We start from the raw sequence: 20,047 nt of genomic DNA, 5'->3' as shown, positions 1-20,047 counted from the left end.
GTGTGTGTGTGTGTGTGTGTGTGTGTGTGTGTGTGTGTGTGTGTGTGTGTGTGTGTGTGTGTGTGTGTGCAGTAGTGGTTTTTGATATGGTCAAGGCGGCATCATGGCATGGCAAAAAAAGAAGTTGCTCGTACCCATTCTGCCTTGACATCATGCTAGCAAATTTTGGGGATTGCATAGTCACTGACCGTTTTCTATTGCCCATTTCTGAAGTATTATTACCACTGACATTGCTTTTTTAAATTTTTTAACTTTACTTTCTGTTACATCATCAGGATGTAGTCCAGGCTGGGAAACTATCAAACTGGATGACAAAGTGGCATTTCAGTCTTCAGTCTACACAGATAAGAATGGTGTCAAATTCAGTGCTGACAGAGCTTTTGATGGGAATATCTTGATATCTGCTCACACTGCACAAGAGACCAACTCCTGGTGGACAGTTGACTTATTGGGTCTATGGGAAATTTCCTGCATCACAATTTACAACACAAATCAAGACAATGTTGATCTAAGAGGCGCTCACATCCTCATCGGGAACTCATCTGAGAGAAATCCTGCTGACACCACTGAGTAATACCTTCATCTTACTTTGAATCATTCTGTTCTCAGTCAGTCCAATGTTTTTAGATGGTGTCCATGAATAATTTCAAAGATTTTAATAACCAAGAACAAAATATTGGAGTTTTTTCTGGTTCTAAAACACTTTGATTATTACGCTTGTAGTGAAATTTGTATGTCACAGTGACTGTAGAGAAACCTCTGTGGTTTGATTTTGCTGATTGAATGTAAATGATAGATGTCACAGCTGATATACTGAGAGGCTGATGATGTACAAGTTAGAAAACACCTGCAAACAAGCAAAACAAAAGCAAATGAGGAAAATATTTTCAACATTTTCTATCACATTAAAGTGAGAAAATGAGAACTGAATAGAGAAAAATGTTGTCAAACATAAAATTCAACCAAACACTTAAATGTCTTTAAATACAGTAACACTGTCATGGTCCTGAGTCTGAGGACTCAGTGTTTTGTGTTTCCTTATGCTTTTGTTCATTCCAAATGTGTATTCTGTTGTGATTTTTGCCATTTGTTAGGTTTCTGTTCCTTGCCTGTCTGCTCCCACTTCTCTGTGTTCCCTCTGTCTGTCCATGGTGTTATTGTGTCTGCTCATGAGTCTGCCTGTCAAGTTCAGTGTCCTGTCTGGTTCTCTGTGTCTGTTAAGTTTCCTGTTTTATTCTGAAAGTTCATGTCTCATGTCAGTGTGTTCAGTTTTACCTCTCCCCTGTCTCGTTAGGTCTTATTTCTCCCAGCTGTGTCCCCCTTCTGTCTCTAACTCCTTGATGACTCCCTCAGTGTATTTAAGCCCAGTGTGTCTTTGTGTCAGCGTCGCGTCGTTAACGTCTGTTCACCCTCACTTGCTGCGTGTTTAGGATTTCCAGTCCTCCTGCATCTCTGTTTAGAGTTTTGTTTGCTTTTGTGAGTTTTATTTTATCCTGATGTTCTGCTCCAGCAATAAAGCTGCATTTTCTGTTTAAACCTCGTGTCCTGAGAATCCTGCATTTTGGGTCCACCACTCCTGCCTGCCTGCCACACAGCCGACCATGACAAACACAGATAACCCTGTATCAGTTCTATCAGATGAAATAGGAGGTCTAATATGGTGTGATGTGGTTTGGAGTAATAATCACGTATATGTGAAGAATATAAAAATCTTTATTTATTCTCATTTTCCTTTGTTGTTTATTTGTAGGTGTTTTCCTTCTTTCTAAAATGTTCTCAGACAGCAGCTCACATTTATTATCCAGCTGTTCGACTGTCTCCACTGTTTACAGCATGATTTAACCAAACAGAGCCAGAAACTCTTTCTGTACATCTGTCCAACCTTTTGTCTTTGTTTACAGGTGTGCAACAATCAACACAACTACTAGAGGAGAAACTAAAACATTTAACTGTGAAAATGGACCAAAGTGGGGGCGTTATGTAACTGTGTACAAAAACACATCTGGGTTTTTAATTCTGTGTGAGGTGACGATGAAAGGCAGAAAAAAAGGTACAATAAAACATTCTTACCCACTAAGTTAACTGGTCAGTCAGTAGAGTCGATATAAATGTGTAAATGTTGACAGTAAGAATTATGTGCTTGAATCAACGCAGCATGTTAGACACTCAGAAACACTGTTTGCTTTGATGCTTCAAAGTTTCATGTTTTTGATGTTTTTCCTTTTAGAGCCCTTTAAACTGATTAAAGAGAACAAGACATGGGCAGACGCCCGGTACCACTGCAGAGAGGAACACATGGATCTGGTTTCCATCCTTGATAACAAGACCCAGGTCTGGGTTGGGTTGGAGGCTCAGAAGGCTGACACTCCCTTTGTCTGGCTGGGTCTTCAATACATCTGTGGCTTCGACTTCTGGATCTGGGTCAACGATCAGTGTGTATTTTTTGATCAGTGGGCTCCAGATGAGACAAGAACAGCAGTCTGTGGCATGAACACTGCCATGAATAAAGGTGGGAACCATTTGTGGTACAAGAAGTCTGTTTATGATAAATATAATTTCATCTGTGCAGTGTAAGAAGATCCATGGGTTGGTTTTGTTTATTCAGTTAGACAGGTGTCAGTAGTGGCTTGTTGGGTTGTAGCAAACTTTCCTCTAATAAATCAAAGGTGATGGGTTCAGGCTCAGTGTAGCAGGAAGATAAACAGTGGAGAAATTAAGCAGAACTTCTCTATTAACACTCAGAAAGATGTTATTGTTTATTTTTAACAATCTTCTACAGCCTATTTAACTGTCTTCACTGCCTCCTTTGTGTGTCGGAAGTTACATTTAGGACAAGCTTCTGCTGCATGTATTTTGATATGATGGTTATGTGAATCAATAATTAGTTATCTTTTCCCTTAATTTAAAACATGATTTATTAATGTCTGTCATGTGTGAACCTGTTGTAAAAATAAAACTGCAAATGGAGCACAAATGTTTGTCAATTCATTTTTTTTCATCTCACCACATCATCACGCCACCTGGTGGATGGGTGATCTGGAGACCCAACTTTGTGAACACAGTAACTCCTTCATTAAGGAAGCTGAGTAGCTGCTGGATCATGGCAAAAGTAAGGACATGCACTTCACTGGCAGTGACTGACTGAGCAGCATCCTCTAACAGCTTTGTGTAGTAAATTTGTTCCTCTCTGCAGTGGTTTTGTGACAGTGCTGCTCTGGATACTGAAGATTCTCTGGAGAAGCAGAAAGTTTACAAGTTCAGAGGTGAGCTGGCTGTGAGACAAGGAAACTATCAGGTACTGTCACTCATTCAATTTAGTCTGTGCTCTCTTACATCAAACACTTCATGAAAAAACATCCAGCTTAGTTAACTGGTACTTTTATAGCTGATAAACAAGTGTCCATTCATGACCATCAGTTTACATTTTTATCAGCAGCATCAGTGTTTGAATATTTCCCAGAGTCTTGATCCTAGTTTGCTCATTTCCATGTTTCCTACCCAACAAGTTGTCTCATTAAAAAGGACATTTCTGTCATTTCATTTCACACAGCCAAGGTGCACAGATGTAGTCAGCACTGTGTTACATTGTGTTTTTATTGAAAGTTAAGAAGAACTTGACAAATTTTCTTTCACCTTTATTTTGTCATTTAATTTGCCTTTAAGACCTACAAAATGTAATTTTTCAGGTTTTTTTGTATTTAAAGTTGCTCTTGTCACAAGGCTTAAATTCCAGACAGTTTGGATTAAATTGGCTCCTTTTTATAAATCAACAGTTTTTCTCTCTTTGATCTTGGTGATGTCAGAGGACCTGATCCTAGAGAAGATGAGGGAGGACTACCAGGATGGGGAGAGCCTGACCAGTGTCTCTTTGCACAGCTTCAGACAGCGCTGGTGGAACAAGATCTTACTGACAGGCGTGTTAGAGACTGACGGGCAGCAGCATGAAACACAATATCCTCATGCTGCAGTGTTGACTGTTTACAAAGGTGAACACAGACAGGAAGGAAGTGAAGAACCAGCTGAAGATGGTTCAGACAAAGAGCATAGTGACTAAGCCATCACTATTTCAATAACTGTACAGCAGTGACTCTTTTTTGCATTAAACCATGAAACAAAGTGAATTATTTTAACTGCTTCATGTTCTGCTTCACATGTTGCTTGTGGTTGTTAGTTTAAACACAGTATTTCTATATTTCTGATAAAAAAAAAGTCTGTTTCAGATGCTGTTTGTATCAGACAAGCTGTTCTGAGCATTATGCAGATAATAAAATCTCTCAGGACAGTGTAGGCTTGTTGTTTGTTCTCTTCACGTTAGTGGCAACAGATTAACTCCTCACATCGCTCCACTCAACATCAACCTTAGCAGATGTTTAATAACAGAAAGCACTTTCGTGAGTGTGTGTAGCAGCTGTAAAATTACCCCAAATGTTCTACTTTAACACACCTTTCAGGATTAAAGACATGTAACAGATTACACGTTGTCATGAAGTTATATTTTATTTTAACAAAAATATGCAGATACAGCTGCTGGACTTGTAGCAATAATAAGCTCATCTCTTGGTCTAGTATAATTTCAAGAGGTTTACATTAAAATATCACCCAAGCTCAGTGAAACTTATGAGGATATTGTGTTGTTTTTATAGCTGCAGCTCCTGTGTGTCTGTGGGTGGATAAATGTGACCAATATAGAGTTAGCTAAACGTTCTGTTTAGACTGAACCCTGCTGTCTGTCTCTCGTTCATACTCTTGCTTCTTCTCAGTGGTGTATTCATGCTGCTCTGTAAAGGCCCCCAGCCAGCCATCTGTCCCATCCTATGGGGGGTCCTGAAGGAGCTGTGACGCTCCATAGGATGATTCTGGGGGCTCCAGTTTAGCCTCCAAAGGGGATTAGGCTGCTGGAAAGCGTGGGACTGAAGATTAATCTGGGCTGCTGTACCTGGAAGAAAGAGCTTTGGGTCTTTCTGAAGCTGAGGCCTAAGATGAGCTCCTGTTGAAGCTGGAAGCTCTTTGATAGTTTGTGGTTGGAGCTGGGGCTGGTAGTACCTCTGTGGCTGAGCCTGCCTCCTGGTTTCTAGAAAGGAGAATTTGGTTTGCACACCAGGTGTGTGTCCTCTTAGAGGTGTAAAAAGAAACTGATGAGTGGTGTTTGCTTGTTTGTGTTGTGTTGTAGGAGGAGGGTGGAGTTTGGGATTAGCATGTTGAAGTTCCGGTTTGGGTTTGAAACTGTGTGAGGAGCTCCGCTGTCCTCTCTGTGTGTTCAGGTCTGCAGCAGTCCTCAGAGGGTTTGTGTTTCTGTTCCTCTGCTGAAAGAAGAGCCCTTCGGTAGACACGTCTGCAGGATCAAGATTTGAATTCTTCAAAGGTGTTTCACAGAGTACAGTCCTGTGCTGTCTGTGTGTCGGGGACACAGTGTGCAGAGGGTCTGACTCTTGAATCGCTGCATTCTTTTCAGCTGTAGTGCTGATGTAGTGGGTATGATCAGGCAGGTTTAGGTGGCTCTGAATCTGGTATTCGCTCTTCTCTTTTTCATTATGCCTTGTGTGTCCAGATTCCATTGTATATTTGGGCTTTTCCACAGATTTACTCTGCACCTCACGCTCCATTTCTGGTTGAATCAAAGGCTTCGGGTACAGCTGCAGAGGTTTTCTTTGGATTTGTGTACCAGTGTCTGCTCTGTGCTGAGGTCGGTTATCCCCCCGGCTGCTCACCAGTGCTGGGCTCTGGGGTTTATGTAGAACTGTCCCAGCTGCTTTTGTCTGAGTGTTTTCAGCATCTTTATTCCAGTCCCACTGAAGACCTGTCTGGTTTGATGTCTGCTTACTGATACCAGTATCGCTATGAAGAGCCGCATGTGATGTGGCGTGTCGGCAAAGAGTGTGGGGCACAGTGATAAAGGTGACAAAGCCGGTGACGGGTTTGGAGCTGGAGTGCAGCCTGTGAAATTCCTGCAGGAAACATGTGACTGCGCTGCCCTTTAACAGAACAGCAAGACTCCGATGGACCTGCCAGGACAACCAGGAGAAGCTGAAGGGATCACACACACACACACGCACACACACACACACGGTTACTAATTGTACAACAGAAAATTAAAGAGAATACATACAAAAATTGTTGATAATGATGATGTTCCTGCATGTTTATACCTGTATGAACCAGTCAGCACTTCAGTCCAGTCACTGATGATAAAACTCTCTGCAATCTGACCTTTCAGCTTCCTGCCTGTCTTTGCACAGTAGGTCTGTCCATAGACGCTGTGTACTGACAGTTTCTGTGCACACACACACAATTATTTAACACAAACTGTAGCATTTGTATTTTTATTGCTGTATCATTGATGGATGTAGATATTTATCTTGACAAACATGTCATTTGTTTACTGATTGTCATAAGCAGTCTTTTAAGCAGCAACCTCCAGGGCTAAGAAAACAAATCCTAATTTGGAAGTGATAATTGTGGTACCTGCCTAGACTACAGATTACTGAGTTAAAATGCCCATCTTAGAACAACAGGGATGGGCATCAGCCATTTTTGTTACATGATCCAGTGGCAGCAGCGTGTTTTAGGAAAAGTCCCTTAAAGATCAAATGCTGGCTCATGAAAGAAGAAAACATCACATCAGACAAAAAAGAAAACAGCATGGTCATCATATAGAGCCCGTTGAAGGTGCTTTCCATGTACAGTGTTTGCTTGTGCTGTACTGTTGCATCAGAGATACTGTGGTTCTCTGGCAGGCTTGATTTAAGGTTGCATGGTTACAAGATAAAAAAGAACAAGATATAAAGCATGTATATGGATACTTAACGTTTTTACTCTTGATTTCTTCAGAAGAGTGCTGCAATTTGAAGGTAGTGAGAAAGAGAATGACGAGTGGACTCACAGGAAAGTTTTTACTGTTGAGTTTGAGGTCCTGCCACATGCTAACAAACAGGTTCAGGTTCAGCTGGTCCAACAGCAGATGTACAGACACGTTTCTCTTCTTGCTCGCCTCCAGAAGATCGCAAAGCAGCTCCACGTCACTGAAGCTGTCCACCACTATAGCCAGGGCCTATAGACACGTGGTTATGAGTTACTGAGGAATCACTTTACCAAACACCTGCAGTCACAGAGATCACTCACACTGCCTCAGCTCACAAGATCCAGCACTGGGTTTTTATTTCACATGCGCGGGTATGCATGCTATATTCCTTTTTACATGTACAAACATACACAAAGAAACACACAGACACATCCAGGCATACCAGTTTAGCCTTTCTGATGAACTGCCTAACCAGGTCTTTCATGCCAGCTGCCCTGCAGTCTGAGGGGAAGAAAACCTGAATCATCTGTTTAACCAACACAGGACCGCTCGATTTCACGTCTATGAAAAGGAGCAAAAGAAAACTGTAAACAGCAGTGAATTGCAACAGAAAGCTCAAAAATACATTGCCCCCAAAATGTGCACTGACCTACAGAGGATTTAAACACTTTTACAAAATATTTAGTACTCCATTAGTACCTTTCAGCTGACACTGACCTGACTCTGCCAGAGTACAGTCACTGTCTGCTGACACTTCAGAGCACTGTGTGGGAGAGTTTGAGCCAGCAGATAAACTCTCCAACTCTTTGCCATCATCGTGCTGCTCACTAGGATCATCTGCATGAGACAGAAAACCATTTAAAGCAACTCAACCTGGGATAATGGGAACATTAAAGATGTACAGAAATATTTCTAACCTGTGTGACTATCCCTCCCATTCTTCAGGATGTAATTCTTCTCTGGCTCTGACAGAAAGTCCACTTCTCCCTCTGCTCTCAACACCTCGTGGTAATCCTCCAAGCCCCGGCTGAGCAGACAGTCCGCTGCAAGACGAGCGCTCTCGTTGTGGCTCAGGTCCACTGTGGAGCTGCTAGATATGAAATCATAGGAGGAGGAAGGGATGCGGAGGTCTTGGAGACGTCGCCTTACCTTCCCCAGCGGCTTGGACGTCCTGTACCACAGCGCAGACACACTGTTGGAGGCATCCATGGATACAAAGCCTTATTTTCAGGTTAGAGAAAAGTTAGCATGCTGACGTTACAGCTCTGGAAATCAGTTTCTCTAAGAGAGATCTACTGATTCAGACATGCAGATAGGTAAAGAGAGAAAGGTAGATCCACCCCTGCTGAGGGCAAGATGGTTTCCTAAAACATAATGAGAAGTGACAGGTGAAAAGTGAGTCAGTCAGACTGTGGGTGTAAGACAGTGACCCTTCAAGTGTCTAACTGTGAAGGTAAAGATAAAGAAATTTACAGGAAATGATGCAAAGATAGAATAAAAATATTAGCCTGTAAAATTTGAGACATCAAAGAAATTCTGCTTTTAGATGTGATTCTGTGGCTCCAATACCTCCCTGTTTGTGCTTTTGTTTGTTAATTAACTTTGGCAGTGACAACAGGGCAGTGCATGCTTTGCAGTTTCCTTCCCATGGCCTGTGACAGAGTGATGCAGAGCAGGTGAGCACAGATAAAACATGGGTGGAGAGATAGAAAGCAGTGAGTGACAGGAATGGAGATCGCTGCCAGTTCAGCTCATGTCAAATAACACCTGGATGCTCACAAGACCAAAAGTGATGACAGTTAATGCCACACCCAGACAGTGAGAAGAGGCCCACAGGTCAGTGTTTTTGCACTTCTGCTTTGGTAGAGTCTAATCTCTAACTAATCAAATCATAAATCCTCTCATCTAAATTATAACCCAACCTAAATGCATTCTGAATACAGAAAAGTGTGACTGCAGATATTTAAATTAAAGTTTGTTTTTTAAAAATACATCACTCTGATAAAGAAAGTCATAATGACACAAAGATCAATGCAGATTTTTAGATGTTTTTATGCAAATAGATTTTAAATAAAGCAAATACAAAATACATTAAAGTAAAAAAGGACTCATGTAAGAACTGCACATCTGTTAAAAACATGACAGCAAATTTAAACAGTTTATTCCTCACTATGGACTCTGCAGAAGAAGCGTGTGAGTCTGTCTCACACAGTACCGAGAGTATGTCAGATGGTCTTACACACTGCTTAAAGAAAAATAGTCAAAGCTGGTTTTTGAGAGAACCACCCAAACATTACAGGTTGATGTGAGCAACAATGTGCACATGACATGAAGCACAAACAAAGCCAGAAACTGAAATAAACTGTTCTCGACTGGTGTTTTGCTAAAACATGAGTTTTCATGAGGATGAAGAGTGGAAGCTGTTTGACTGCATTTGTACTTTAAGGTGGAGGGATGGATGGCAAAAACATTCTTTGGAAGCAGTTAGCTCATCGGTCTGATTCACTGTCCGTCTGTTCCAGAGGTCTCGAGATAAGAATATGTTTCTGTGACTCTGTGAAGCCAGAGTTTGAGGGAGTTGTGGTCACTGGGAGATAGAGGACAGTGTGTGGACAGACTGTGAGGAGGCAGAGCTGCCCTCTTTGGCTCTTGCTGCCAGCTTCTGTCTCAGTTCTCTGATTTCCTTCAGCAGTTCTCTCTCACTGCTGTCCAGCTGGGCCCGACCTCGGTCCAGTGAGACTGACAGGAAAAGAAAGAAAGGATTACTGATGCAAAAACACATTTGACAAAGGAGGACAGAAGGAAGGCAGCTTCACAGTTTGTAGTTGTGCTCCAACACTTGACAGATTAGTAACAGATTATTATAATCAGATTATAATCGTGTGGTGGTTACAATAGATCATTACTTGAAATACTACCCAGCTTTGGTAAACCGATGGGGAAATACATTTTGCCACTTAAATTTTAAAAAAACATGGTGATAACAAGGACTTACAGTTGGTGGAGGTGCTCTCTGAGGGTGAGCTGCTGTTCAGACACAACACCTGACTTCCTGCTGGTCTTGCAGTGGTGAAGGAGTTAGTCCTGACAGGAGTGACGGCACCGTGTCTGCGTAGAGGGTCTCTACTCAAACACGGTGACCTTATCCTCGTCTGCCCCTCACCATCTGATAAACAATAAATATACTGAGATGAGTCTGAAAAACAGACTGTGTGTGTGTCTGTGTGTGGTAGTGAGGGGGTAATACCTGTAAATGCTGAAGGGCATGGTTGGTGATGATCCTGTAGCAGAGCTCTGAGAGTCATCACCTCATCCCACTGCAAATTAACAAGCAGTCATTCTTTAAATGAACAATGCTCACATTACATCAGATGATGATGATAACAATCAACTGGGATCACAAAGACTTGTCTTAAGGTCTCACATAAAAGCCCAATAAAAACTCATATATTCTGTCACTTTTAAAGCCGACACATAATAAAAATCAGGGCTGCAGCAAACAGTTATTTTAGTAATCAAGAATTCCACTGGTTATAAATAATAAATAAGCACTCTCAAGTACAGTAATGTCAAATAAAGCATACATGCAATCTAAACTAAGGCATAAAATAAAATTCCCATTACTCTATTTTCTTGAAAGGGGGACTTTCTGACATTAGGAGGCAAAAAGAGACTGGATAGATTTGGTGTGTGCTCGTGTGCCCTGTGCTGTGATACCAAGTTGTTGTTATGATGTTTTTAATAATAATTCAGTGTCCAGCCTAACAGCCCAAGGTCAGTGGCTTTTTACTGGTACATTTTATCGGTCTTTATAAAAATCTTTTATTTCTATTTTATGTTTTTTTTTATTTTACTTTATAGAATTACAATATAAAATATTTTATTTTTCTATAAATCTGAAAAACAAAAGCCTTGAAATAAATATGGTCTAGTACACCCCATGCCGCCCTCCCCCATTAATCAGTACTTCAAGTTTTACTCAAGTTTGTAACACAAGTGTATGTACTTCTTAAATACAGAATGTCTGTATTTTTGCCAGCTCTACATGTTGTTCTCACCTTCCTTCCCGCCACATCTCCCACAGTGTCCGTCTCTGTCAGTCCCTCTCTCGTCCTGTCCGCCTGCTGCAGGCGTTCCCTCACCTCCCTCCAGTCTGACTCCAGGCCCAGCTGACGTGCCCCTCCGAGGAACTCCTCCCGGCTCTGTGTGTGTGTTTGTGGAGAAATAGGATTTAGGTGACTCTACTGCTCCTGTTGAAAAGCCAGATGGACACACGACTTCATGTTTGACAATTACACTGGAATTTGTAACTAGCCTGCATGTCTTCCTCAGCGTTACGCAGCAGCTCTGTGCAACTCTCTCCCTCTCTTTCCGCCTGCCTCGTTCTCCTCTCCACTTGCCCCTCGTCCTCTCGTCCTGCACGCTCCTGCTCTTTCAACAAACGCTGGGACAGTGGTGGAAAAACCATGAAAGAAAAGCAGCAAAACTGATTAGACAGTGGAACTTTTAATAACAGTCACAGTGCTGGGAATTATATAAACATCTGTGAAACCACATTTCATTTCACAAGACTTTACCCAAAGCGTAACAGGTCTCATGCTTGAGTGATCTTAATTGAGCATTTAACTGGAAGCTGTAACTGTTTCGGCTATAACCAAAACTTGGTTCGTGAAACACATTTTACTTAGAAATTGTTTTCCAGGTTAATGAGAGTCACTATTGGAAAGAAATGTACTAACACAAAGGGAAGAAGTGCAGAGTGAAGGAGGTGAGGCTGGTAGGGAGTCAGGAGGGTGTTTGTCACCTGTTCAAGTTGTTTCCTTTGAACCTCCATCTCCATCTGTCTGACCTCGAGATCCTGGACTGCTGCAGCTGTCTCCTGGTCATAAAGAGTCATCTGCAGCACAAAATATCAACAAGCACATAAATCTCTGTGACAATACACTGAGTCATTTTGGTGTTCCAGTCCATTACAGGATTTATAATGTGCTAACCTTCCACTATATGAACCAGATTACTAACAAAGTGAAGTGTACACATATACATCTAAACATTAACATCCATCCATCCGCTTGTCCTTTTCAGGGTAGCGGGGGGTGCTGGAGCCTATCCCAGCTGTCATAGGGCGAGAGGAGGGGTACACCCTGGACAGGTCACCAGTCTGTCACAGGGCTAACACACCTATGGGCAATTTGGATTTATCAATTAACAATTTGGATTTATCAATTAACAATTTGGATTTATCAATTAACTTGGACTGTGGGAGGAAGCCGGAGTACCCGGGGAGAACCCACGCAAACACGAGGAGAACATGCAAACTCCACACAGAAAGACCCTGCTGGCCTGATGGTGGGATTGAACTCAGGACCTTCTTGCTGTGCGGCAACAGTGCTAACCACTGGGCCACCGTGCTACCACGTGCTAAACATCCACATTACACAGAAGAGATAAATCATTGAAATTTGAAATCTACCAGTATATATGTTTTATGTGTAACTTGCTGCATTTACCTTCCTGCTGATCTCCTGGTCTAGTCTTTGTATCTGTGAGGCTCTCAGGTCCTGCTGGTGTTTGAGAAAGCGTCTTCTGGTTGTGTCCAGCAGCTCTAACTCCTTCACCTTGAGCTCTCTCTTCATGGCGGCCAACCTGAACAACACAGCACAGTGTCACCAACCCATTCTCTGAACTCCTGTCATTCATTTAAGTCATACTTCATTTTCAAAGGTGCAACGTGTACTTTGCCCTCTGCTGTGTCAGTCTCTCCTCTTCCTGTGACAGAATGTTTCTGCGCTGTTCTTCTGCTTTCTGCAGCAGCTCCTAAAACAGATTCAATTAAAACAGTAAAACTGATTCCCTTTATTTCCACTTTATTTTAAGTGTTTGTTTGTGTTGAACGCCGCATAGTCTGAGGATTACAGTAATATACTCCTTTCAGAATTCGGAAAAATTAATCTACCTGTTGTGCATAAAAGGCCTCCTCTTCAGCCTGGCGACGTAAAAAATCTGCACGCATTGCTGACACCTCCTGCCTGAACACACACTTACATGTTATGCCTTCTTCCTCCCTCCTTATATTAAGTTTTAATATTTACTATTACAAAAAACTTTTTCTTTCTTTCTTTCTTTCTTTCTTTCTTTCTTTCTTTCTTTCTTATTGTTTTGTTTTAATCTCACCTCTCTCTGAGATACTCCATCTCCTGCAGTCGTATCTTCTCCTTCTCCCTGCTTTGGTATTCCACTATGAATTCTGGGTAATGATTGAACACAGGGTACTGGCCTTTGGTCAGTGGTGTAAAGTCAGAGAGCATGGCCCTGGGATGGATGTCAGCTGGTGTGCTGCTCATGAGTCGGTAGGCCTCCTTTACCATTGCTCCAACATCCATGTTGTTACGATGGTGGAAGAAATACTACAGAAGAGGAGAGACAGAAAAGTTCATTATGTGTCAAAATTTGTGTTCTCCTGATTAGATTAGATGAGAAAAAATGATGGGAAAAGTACCTCAAAGTCTTGCTTCTGTGAGCAGAGGAGGAGAGGCTCACGGCAACAGATGATGTAAGCCACACAGGCCATCAGCAGAAATGATGGATGGTTGGAGAAAATGTTGTCAAACAGTTTCAGCCACTCATCCCGAGTCAGAACCTCTGAGAAGAAGGTCTCCAGCAGGGGCCACACGAAGAGCTAGAGCAAGCGGGGAGAAGTGTCATAAAAGTGCAGAGAACGTGTGATCCCACTGAGCGCGTGCAATTTTATGGCACATTATCTGACAGCCTCTCTGTGGTTCTGCAGCTTCTGTTACCTGCGAAGTAACGCCACAGTCCACCAGGTGCTGCAGCAGCTCCTTGTCATGATGAGCCAGGACATTCTCTGCCATGTTCAGGATATTCAGTGGAGGGTTGGGGAAATACTCAAACCAGTGCTGGCACCAGTTCACTGCACAACCAAACAACTGAATCAGCAGAGATTCCTGTGAAAGGTTCAGGTTGACTAAAAGAAAAGAGGACTTTTGCATCTGGATCAAATTTATATAGCAATCAGAAGTGTCTGTACACTCTGAGCAGCAGTGTATTTTGACCTCATGATCTTATGCTTGTAGCAGTGCCATTCTCAGACTGATCAAGTTTTCAAATGTTCGCCGATGTAATATTGCAAAAACACACAGCGATGATGGAGCTCTGTAAGAAAATACCTATGACAGTGGCCACCACTTCGAAGCAGAGCATCGGATTGTTCTGGAAGAGCTTGACAAAAGGAAAAGCTACCAGAGGAAGGTATTCCACCTCTCCAAAGATGGCTGCCCAGTGAGCTAAAGCAGACAACACCCTGTGAAGAAGACAAAACAAGCGGTCACAATGTTTTTGGGTCCAACTATGCTGTATGCTCATTAAACATACAAATGTGGCGGTGGTGGTTCTTCAGTTAACCCATTAGTGCCCTTTTACACACGGAGGAAAAGTTCCTGTTAAGGTTTCAACATCGAGTCTTCTATAGTTTTCTTGACAGTAAAACTGGGTCAAGATGGACTGAGAGACACCAACACTTGTGTATGTTTTTGATTTGCCTTTTTGTCCTGTCTCGCACTCTTTTCTTTCCTCTCACCCCCAACAGGTTGCGGAGGATGGGAGTTTTTCCTTCCCATTGTCGCCAAGTGTTTGCGTGATTGTAAAGGTTTCTTTCAAATAGGTACTCTATCTTTACCCTCCAAAATAAAGCGCCTCGAGGTGGCTGTTGTTGTGACCTGGTTCTAAATAATTAACACTGCATTGAATTGGATTATATGCGTGAGTGTGAGCACCTCTGCAGTCCTCTCAGCAGTTTGTGACTTTTGATGGGGTATTTCTCATGCAGAGTGAGGAAGGCTGAATGTAGGCCTTTGTCTGTCAGACTGCTGTATGCTGCATGATTCTCTGGCAGGCACAGCAAGGACCGCCACACAAACATTCTGCAATGCAAATATAGAAAATTACTTATTATTTTTCTACATGCATGCCTAAATCTTCCTGGTGAAAGTTGTGTTTACCTGTATTTAGCTGGGTATTCTCCAAATGCCTTTAGCAGAGCCACCAGTCTCTTCTTATTTAGACCAGCTGGAAGTTCATTCTGTTCACAAAGAAACTAAATTCAAAACAACCCTTTAGCTTACACAGTCATTACATCTACAAAATGATGTGTGTTCTAGCAGTTTACCTCTTTATCCTCAGCTGTAGTCCCAGCAGGAGGTCTAAGGGTCTTCACTTGTGTGCGTCTGCCTGAACTCTTGGTTGGTCTTTGAACAGCCTCTGACCTTACCTTGACCTTTAGGTTTGAAAAGTCCTGATCAGCTTCACCACCAGAGACTACTGCCACCTGAGAGGGAGGCGGCTGTGGAGAGTGCCAGGGTAAAACAAACAATCAAACACGCACGCACACACACAAAATTTCAAATCAAGACATGTGGTAACTTTTGGTATGAACCCTATTCATCACATTCTTGCTTGTCACCTTGTATAATTCCTGCGTGAGACTCTGGACGCTGTAGATATTGACGCTTCCATTATCCATGATCGCCACAATGTGTCGGCCGTTAGGGCTTACTGCCACTGTAGTGATGGATTCATCATGGGAACCCACGTGAAAGAGAAGCTTGCATGTGTGAATGTGGATGAACCGCATCACACCATCCTGGCTCAACACACCCAGTGTCTATAAGACATCAAAGTTATAACCAAAAAGGAAACTGAGAAATTCAGAGGAAATGTACAAATTAACAGCATATAGCCATATTAGTTACATGCCAGCTAATTTTCTCTTCAATGTACAAGATATGAGATTATCTTAAAAAAAAATCTACTTGAGGAATAATTTTTGAGAACGTTATTTTTAACATGAAAACAAGCAAACTGGAAAAAACCTACAGTGGGGCAAAAAAGTATTTAGTCAGCCACCGATTGTGCAAGTTCCCCCACTTAAAATGATGACAGAGGTCAGTAATTTGCACCAGAGGTACACTTCAACTGTGAGAGACAGAATGTGAAAAAAAAATCCATGAATTCACATGGTAGGATTTGTAAAGAATTTATTCGTAAATCAGGGTGGAAAATAAGTATTTGGTCACCTCAAACAAGGAAAATCTCTGGCTCTCACAGACCTGTAACGTCTTCTGTAAGAAGCTTTTCTGTCCCCCACTCGTTACCTGTATGAATGGCACCTGTTTGAACTCATCATCTGTATAAAAGACACCTGTCCACAGCCTCAAACAGTCAGACTCCAAACTCCGCCATGGCCAAGACCAAAGAGCTTTCGAAGGACACCAGGAAAAGTATTGTAGACCTGCACCAGACTGGGAAGAGTGAATCTACAATAGGCAAGCAGCTTGGTGTGAAAAAATCAACTGTGGGAGCAATCATCAGAAAATGGAAGACATACAAGACCACTGATAATCTCCCTCGATCTGGGGCTCCACGCAAGATCTCATCCCGTGGGGTCAAAATGATCATGAGAACGGTGAGCAAAGATCCCAGAACCACACGGGGGGACCTGGTGAATGACCTGCAGAGAGCTGGGACCAAAGTAACAAAGGTCACCATCAGTAACACACTACAACGGCAGGGAATCAAATCCCGCAGTGCCAGACGTGTTCCGCTGCTGAAGCCAGTGCATGTCCAGGCCCGTCTGAAGTTTGCCAGAGAGCACGTGGATGATACAGCAGAGGATTGGGAGAATGTCATGTGGTCAGATGAAACCAAAGTAGAACTTTTTGGTATAAACTCAACTCGTCGTGTTTGGAGGAAGAAGAATACTGAGTTGCATCCCAAGAACACCATACCTACTGTGAAGCATGGGGGTGGAAACATCATGCTATGGGGCTGTTTTTCTGCCAAGGGGACAGGACGACTGATCCGTGTTAAGGACAGAATGAATGGGGCCATGTATCGTGAGATTTTGAGCCAAAACCTCCTTCCATCAGTGAGAACTTTGAAGATGAAACGAGGCTGGGTCTTCCAACATGACAATGATCCAAAACCCGGGCAACAAAGGAGTGGCTCCGTAAGAAGCATTTGAAAGTCCTGGAGTGGCCTAGCCAGTCTCCAGACCTCAACCCCATAGAAAATCTGTGGCGGGAGTTGAAAGTCCGTGTTGCTCGGCGACAGCCCCAAAACATCACTGCTCTCGAGAAGATCTGCATGGAGGAATGGGCCAAAATACCAGCTACTGTGTGTGCAAACCTGGTAAAGACCTATAGTAAACGTTTGACCTCTGTTATTGCCAACAAAGGTTATGTTACAAAGTATTGAGTTGTATTTTTGTTATTGACCAAATACTTATTTTCCACCCTGATTTACGAATAAATTCTTTACAAATCCTACCATGTGGATTCATGGATTTTTTTTTTCACATTCTGTCTCTCACAGTTGAAGTGTACCTCTGGTGCAAATTACTGACCTCTGTCATCATTTTAGGTGGGGGAACTTGCACAATCGGTGGCTGACTAAATACTTTTTTGCCCCACTGTAAACCCTTCTGGTAGTGCTGTTTGTACCTGGCTGGCTCCTCCGTCGAAGCTGTCGGGCAGGAATTCCAGCTGTCTGACAGTTCGAACCTGCGTGGGCATCTGAATCACCCTGAGCAGCTGTTTGGTGTCCAGACACCACAGGTGCAGCAGGTTGGAGCGCCCACCTGCTGTAAGGCTCTTACCGTCACTGCCAACACAGCACAAGTATGCATTAGAGACTTTTGTAAGGGGCCGTTAATGAGTGGCTGTGAGAGATGAGAGACCCACCGTGTGACAGCAAAGGCCTTGTAGAAGATTCTGGGTCCACAATCGGGAACAGGGAGCTGGTATTTGCAGAAAAGTGTGTCACTCTCCCACGCAAAGATGGAATCATCACTGAAACAGCTGAGGATGGTGTTGCTGAGAGGCAAGAAAAACACCTGCAATGCAAACAACACCTGACGTGGTCAGTCTACAGTGTGGATGTCCATTCATTTATATCAAATTAGTGCGTCTCGACCTATAGCACCTAGAACAAGCTCCAGCTCACCTGCAACCATTAATTGCCTAAGCAGAAGAAAATGGATGGATAGTTTGCAGAGCATGTCTGCATGCTCACCCTCTGTATGCCTACAGACTGCCTGATGTTGAGCTTTCTCTTCCTTTGGAACGTGTCCAGGTCCCAGAGCTGCGCTGTGTCTGAGGATGTGGTGATTGCATAGCGGCCTGAGCTGTGGACGGAGATGGATGAGACTGCTCCCTCGTGGCCTCGCATCCAACTCACCAGCTGCTTAGTGTCTATGTAATTAACCAGAACAAGTTAATTTGTAGTTCAAAAGAAGAAGCAAATTACACATTTTGGATTAAAATGACCAGCTGCTACTGGGAGAAATGAAAAAACCCGCAGAGTGCTGGCTGGCTGTGGTTACAATAAAGAAAATCCTTTAAAAAATTTTTGTTAAGAATAAAATTACAATTCAATTTTATTTATATAGCGCCAAATCACAACAGCAGTCACCTCAAGGCGCTTTATATTGTACGGTAGACCCTACAATGATTCCGTACAATGAACTACAAATGAAAAACTAAGCAGCACTTTATGTGTGAGGACGTACCTTTGTCGAAGCATTTAATAGTGTAGTCAGCCAAAGCCACGAGGAACTCTGTAGTCCTGCGGAGGCTAAATGCCAAAGAAGTGCACGCCTGTCCTGTTTTCTGCACCAGCCGAAATCTATCCCAAGAAGGAGAAGAAAAAGAAAGAAAGAAAGAAAATCAAATAAATTTCAAAAGCATCAAAGGTTTTAAGACTCCATTCTGAATATATTTAATATTCTAATTCAAAGGAAGAACATTTATGAATCAAACAATCCTGGTTGATAAAAGTAAATCCTAAACAATACAGAATTCTGTACATTTATATACTAAATAACCAAGTGTCCCTCATAGCCACACACCTGTTTCTACTGATGTCAAAAACATAAATGTTGCCATGGTGATCCCCAGCCAGGAAGGAATCACCAGTGGTGTCGAAGGCCACATGGAGGAAACGCACCGTCTTGGCCTGCTGAGCAGTGCGGACCACAGTCACTAACACACTGAAAAAGGCAAACAAGGCACCTCATCAGAGACAAAATAGTGTCTGAGTGAATCATCGCTGCTCCCTAGTGGTCACCTAGAAAAAGATCTACTACGATCTCCCTGCACCTGTGTGCATTAACCACCTGAGGTCTTACTTACACAGGTGTGGGTTATGAGCTATGTTAACATTACCTTAGGAATAGAACAATTTCTCACTGGCACAGATTCTTTATAAAAGAACTGAAATCAAAATCAAATTTCATCTCTGGGCTCCTTGATGGTGGTGTGAGAGAATGTTAGAAAGAAAATGAGTGAATAGATCATTCTTGCATTATTTAATATTTTCTAAAAACAATAACCTAAAAATGAATGATTAGCAACAAGGATTCGACCTAAATGAAAAGAACAAAATTTTCTTGTTACTAAGTATTATATAAATTTTGCATAAATTTCGTTCACAGCAAAACATGATCAACTAGCACGAGACATTCAAAGCATGTTTTCTGTAAGAGAAAGAATTTAACTATATAATTTAACAACCCCAAGATGACATCTGACGACCTCCCATGAACCCTTAATGGCGAGTTATGACACGTTAGTATACATCAAAGATGTGGCGTGACGACCATGTGATGTTTCCAGTTTTCTTCAAGGGCAGCTGCAGAGGCAGAGACCACCCTCTTTAACTTCTGATGCACACTCACTCGTTCTGTTCTACAACCAAATATGACAGGAAGCAACAAAAGACCTCCAAGGTTTTACTCCTAGTAGGGTTTCAAGGACTAGAGAGTTAAGGCAAGGCAGGCAAATTTATTTGTATAGCACAATTCAACAACAAGGTGATTCAAAGTGCTTTACAGAGACATTAGAAACAAAAACAAATAAAAAGCATGATTTAAAATTGATTAAAACAAGCAAACAAACAAACTAACTAAACACACACATTTCACACCTGTTCGCGCCATCTGAACCCTTATCGTAAGGGGAGCTACCAGTCCTTCTGTGGACGAGCTACTTTCTATTTTAAATTCCCTGAATTTAAAATACTCTCTAGACCCAGTCTAGACCCAGTTGGGGAGCTACCCAGAGCTCTAATCCCACACCTGTTCGCGTGATCTGAACCCTTATTGAAAGGGGAGCTACCAGTCCTTCTGTGGACGAGCTACTTTCTATTTTAAATTCCCTGAATTTAAAATACTCT

At 42.4% G+C, this 20,047-nt stretch overlaps 3 protein-coding genes across 6 annotated transcripts in view; 1 reads left to right on the top strand and 2 right to left on the bottom strand.

Annotated features, from left to right (window-relative positions):
• Positions 1–2,718, top strand: part of LOC102299730 (fucolectin-4) — a 3,887-nt gene extending 1,169 nt beyond the window's left edge. For 2 of the 3 annotated variants that reach the window (XM_005937662.3, XM_005937661.3), the window contains 3 exons: positions 276–570; positions 1,902–2,050; positions 2,228–2,718. In XM_005937662.3, coding sequence (XP_005937724.1) covers positions 276–570; positions 1,902–2,050; positions 2,228–2,574 — 791 coding nt within the window. In that variant the 3' untranslated portion in view covers positions 2,575–2,718. Of the gene's footprint in view, positions 1–263; positions 571–1,901; positions 2,051–2,227 lie in introns of all 3 variants that reach the window. The other variant, XM_014338522.2, reaches the window with a different exon arrangement.
• Positions 2,719–3,603: 885 nt separating this feature from the next.
• LOC106633527 (protein FAM83A) lies at positions 3,604–8,716 on the bottom strand. Its single transcript, XM_014338532.2, has 6 exons — positions 7,717–8,716; positions 7,517–7,636; positions 7,242–7,360; positions 6,881–7,048; positions 6,147–6,271; positions 3,604–6,024 (listed from the first exon to the last, which is right to left on the bottom strand). Exons 1-6 carry the CDS (start codon positions 8,006–8,008, stop codon positions 4,692–4,694), a joined length of 2,157 nt encoding a protein of 718 aa, XP_014194018.1. The 5' UTR covers positions 8,009–8,716; the 3' UTR covers positions 3,604–4,691.
• Positions 8,717–8,885: 169 nt separating this feature from the next.
• The window catches only part of tbc1d31 (TBC1 domain family, member 31), a 14,342-nt gene continuing 3,180 nt past the window's right edge, over positions 8,886–20,047 (bottom strand). The window contains exons 2-23 of one of the 2 annotated variants that reach the window (XM_014338531.2): positions 18,723–18,863; positions 18,384–18,499; positions 17,888–18,066; positions 17,557–17,708; positions 17,317–17,476; positions 15,279–15,479; positions 14,985–15,158; positions 14,818–14,912; positions 14,593–14,739; positions 13,987–14,120; positions 13,597–13,730; positions 13,299–13,478; positions 12,974–13,206; positions 12,756–12,828; positions 12,537–12,616; positions 12,310–12,445; positions 11,604–11,696; positions 11,115–11,243; positions 10,858–11,001; positions 10,047–10,116; positions 9,795–9,965; positions 8,886–9,538 (exon numbers count right to left, since the gene is read on the bottom strand). In XM_014338531.2, coding sequence (XP_014194017.1) covers positions 9,384–9,538; positions 9,795–9,965; positions 10,047–10,116; positions 10,858–11,001; positions 11,115–11,243; positions 11,604–11,696; positions 12,310–12,445; positions 12,537–12,616; positions 12,756–12,828; positions 12,974–13,206; positions 13,299–13,478; positions 13,597–13,730; positions 13,987–14,120; positions 14,593–14,739; positions 14,818–14,912; positions 14,985–15,158; positions 15,279–15,479; positions 17,317–17,476; positions 17,557–17,708; positions 17,888–18,066; positions 18,384–18,499; positions 18,723–18,863 — 3,097 coding nt within the window. In that variant the 3' untranslated portion in view covers positions 8,886–9,383. The remainder of the gene's footprint in view (positions 9,539–9,794; positions 9,966–10,046; positions 10,117–10,857; positions 11,002–11,114; positions 11,244–11,603; positions 11,697–12,309; positions 12,446–12,536; positions 12,617–12,755; positions 12,829–12,973; positions 13,207–13,298; positions 13,479–13,596; positions 13,731–13,986; positions 14,121–14,592; positions 14,740–14,817; positions 14,913–14,984; positions 15,159–15,278; positions 15,480–17,316; positions 17,477–17,556; positions 17,709–17,887; positions 18,067–18,383; positions 18,500–18,722; positions 18,864–20,047) is intronic. The other variant, XM_005937663.3, reaches the window with a different exon arrangement.

This window comes from Haplochromis burtoni, unplaced genomic scaffold (genome assembly GCF_018398535.1).
Source record: "Haplochromis burtoni strain Fernald_Lab_line unplaced genomic scaffold, NCSU_Asbu1 Contig_240, whole genome shotgun sequence".
Taxonomy (NCBI): domain Eukaryota; kingdom Metazoa; phylum Chordata; class Actinopteri; order Cichliformes; family Cichlidae; genus Haplochromis; species Haplochromis burtoni.
This window is presented reverse-complemented; position numbering and strand designations above follow the sequence as displayed.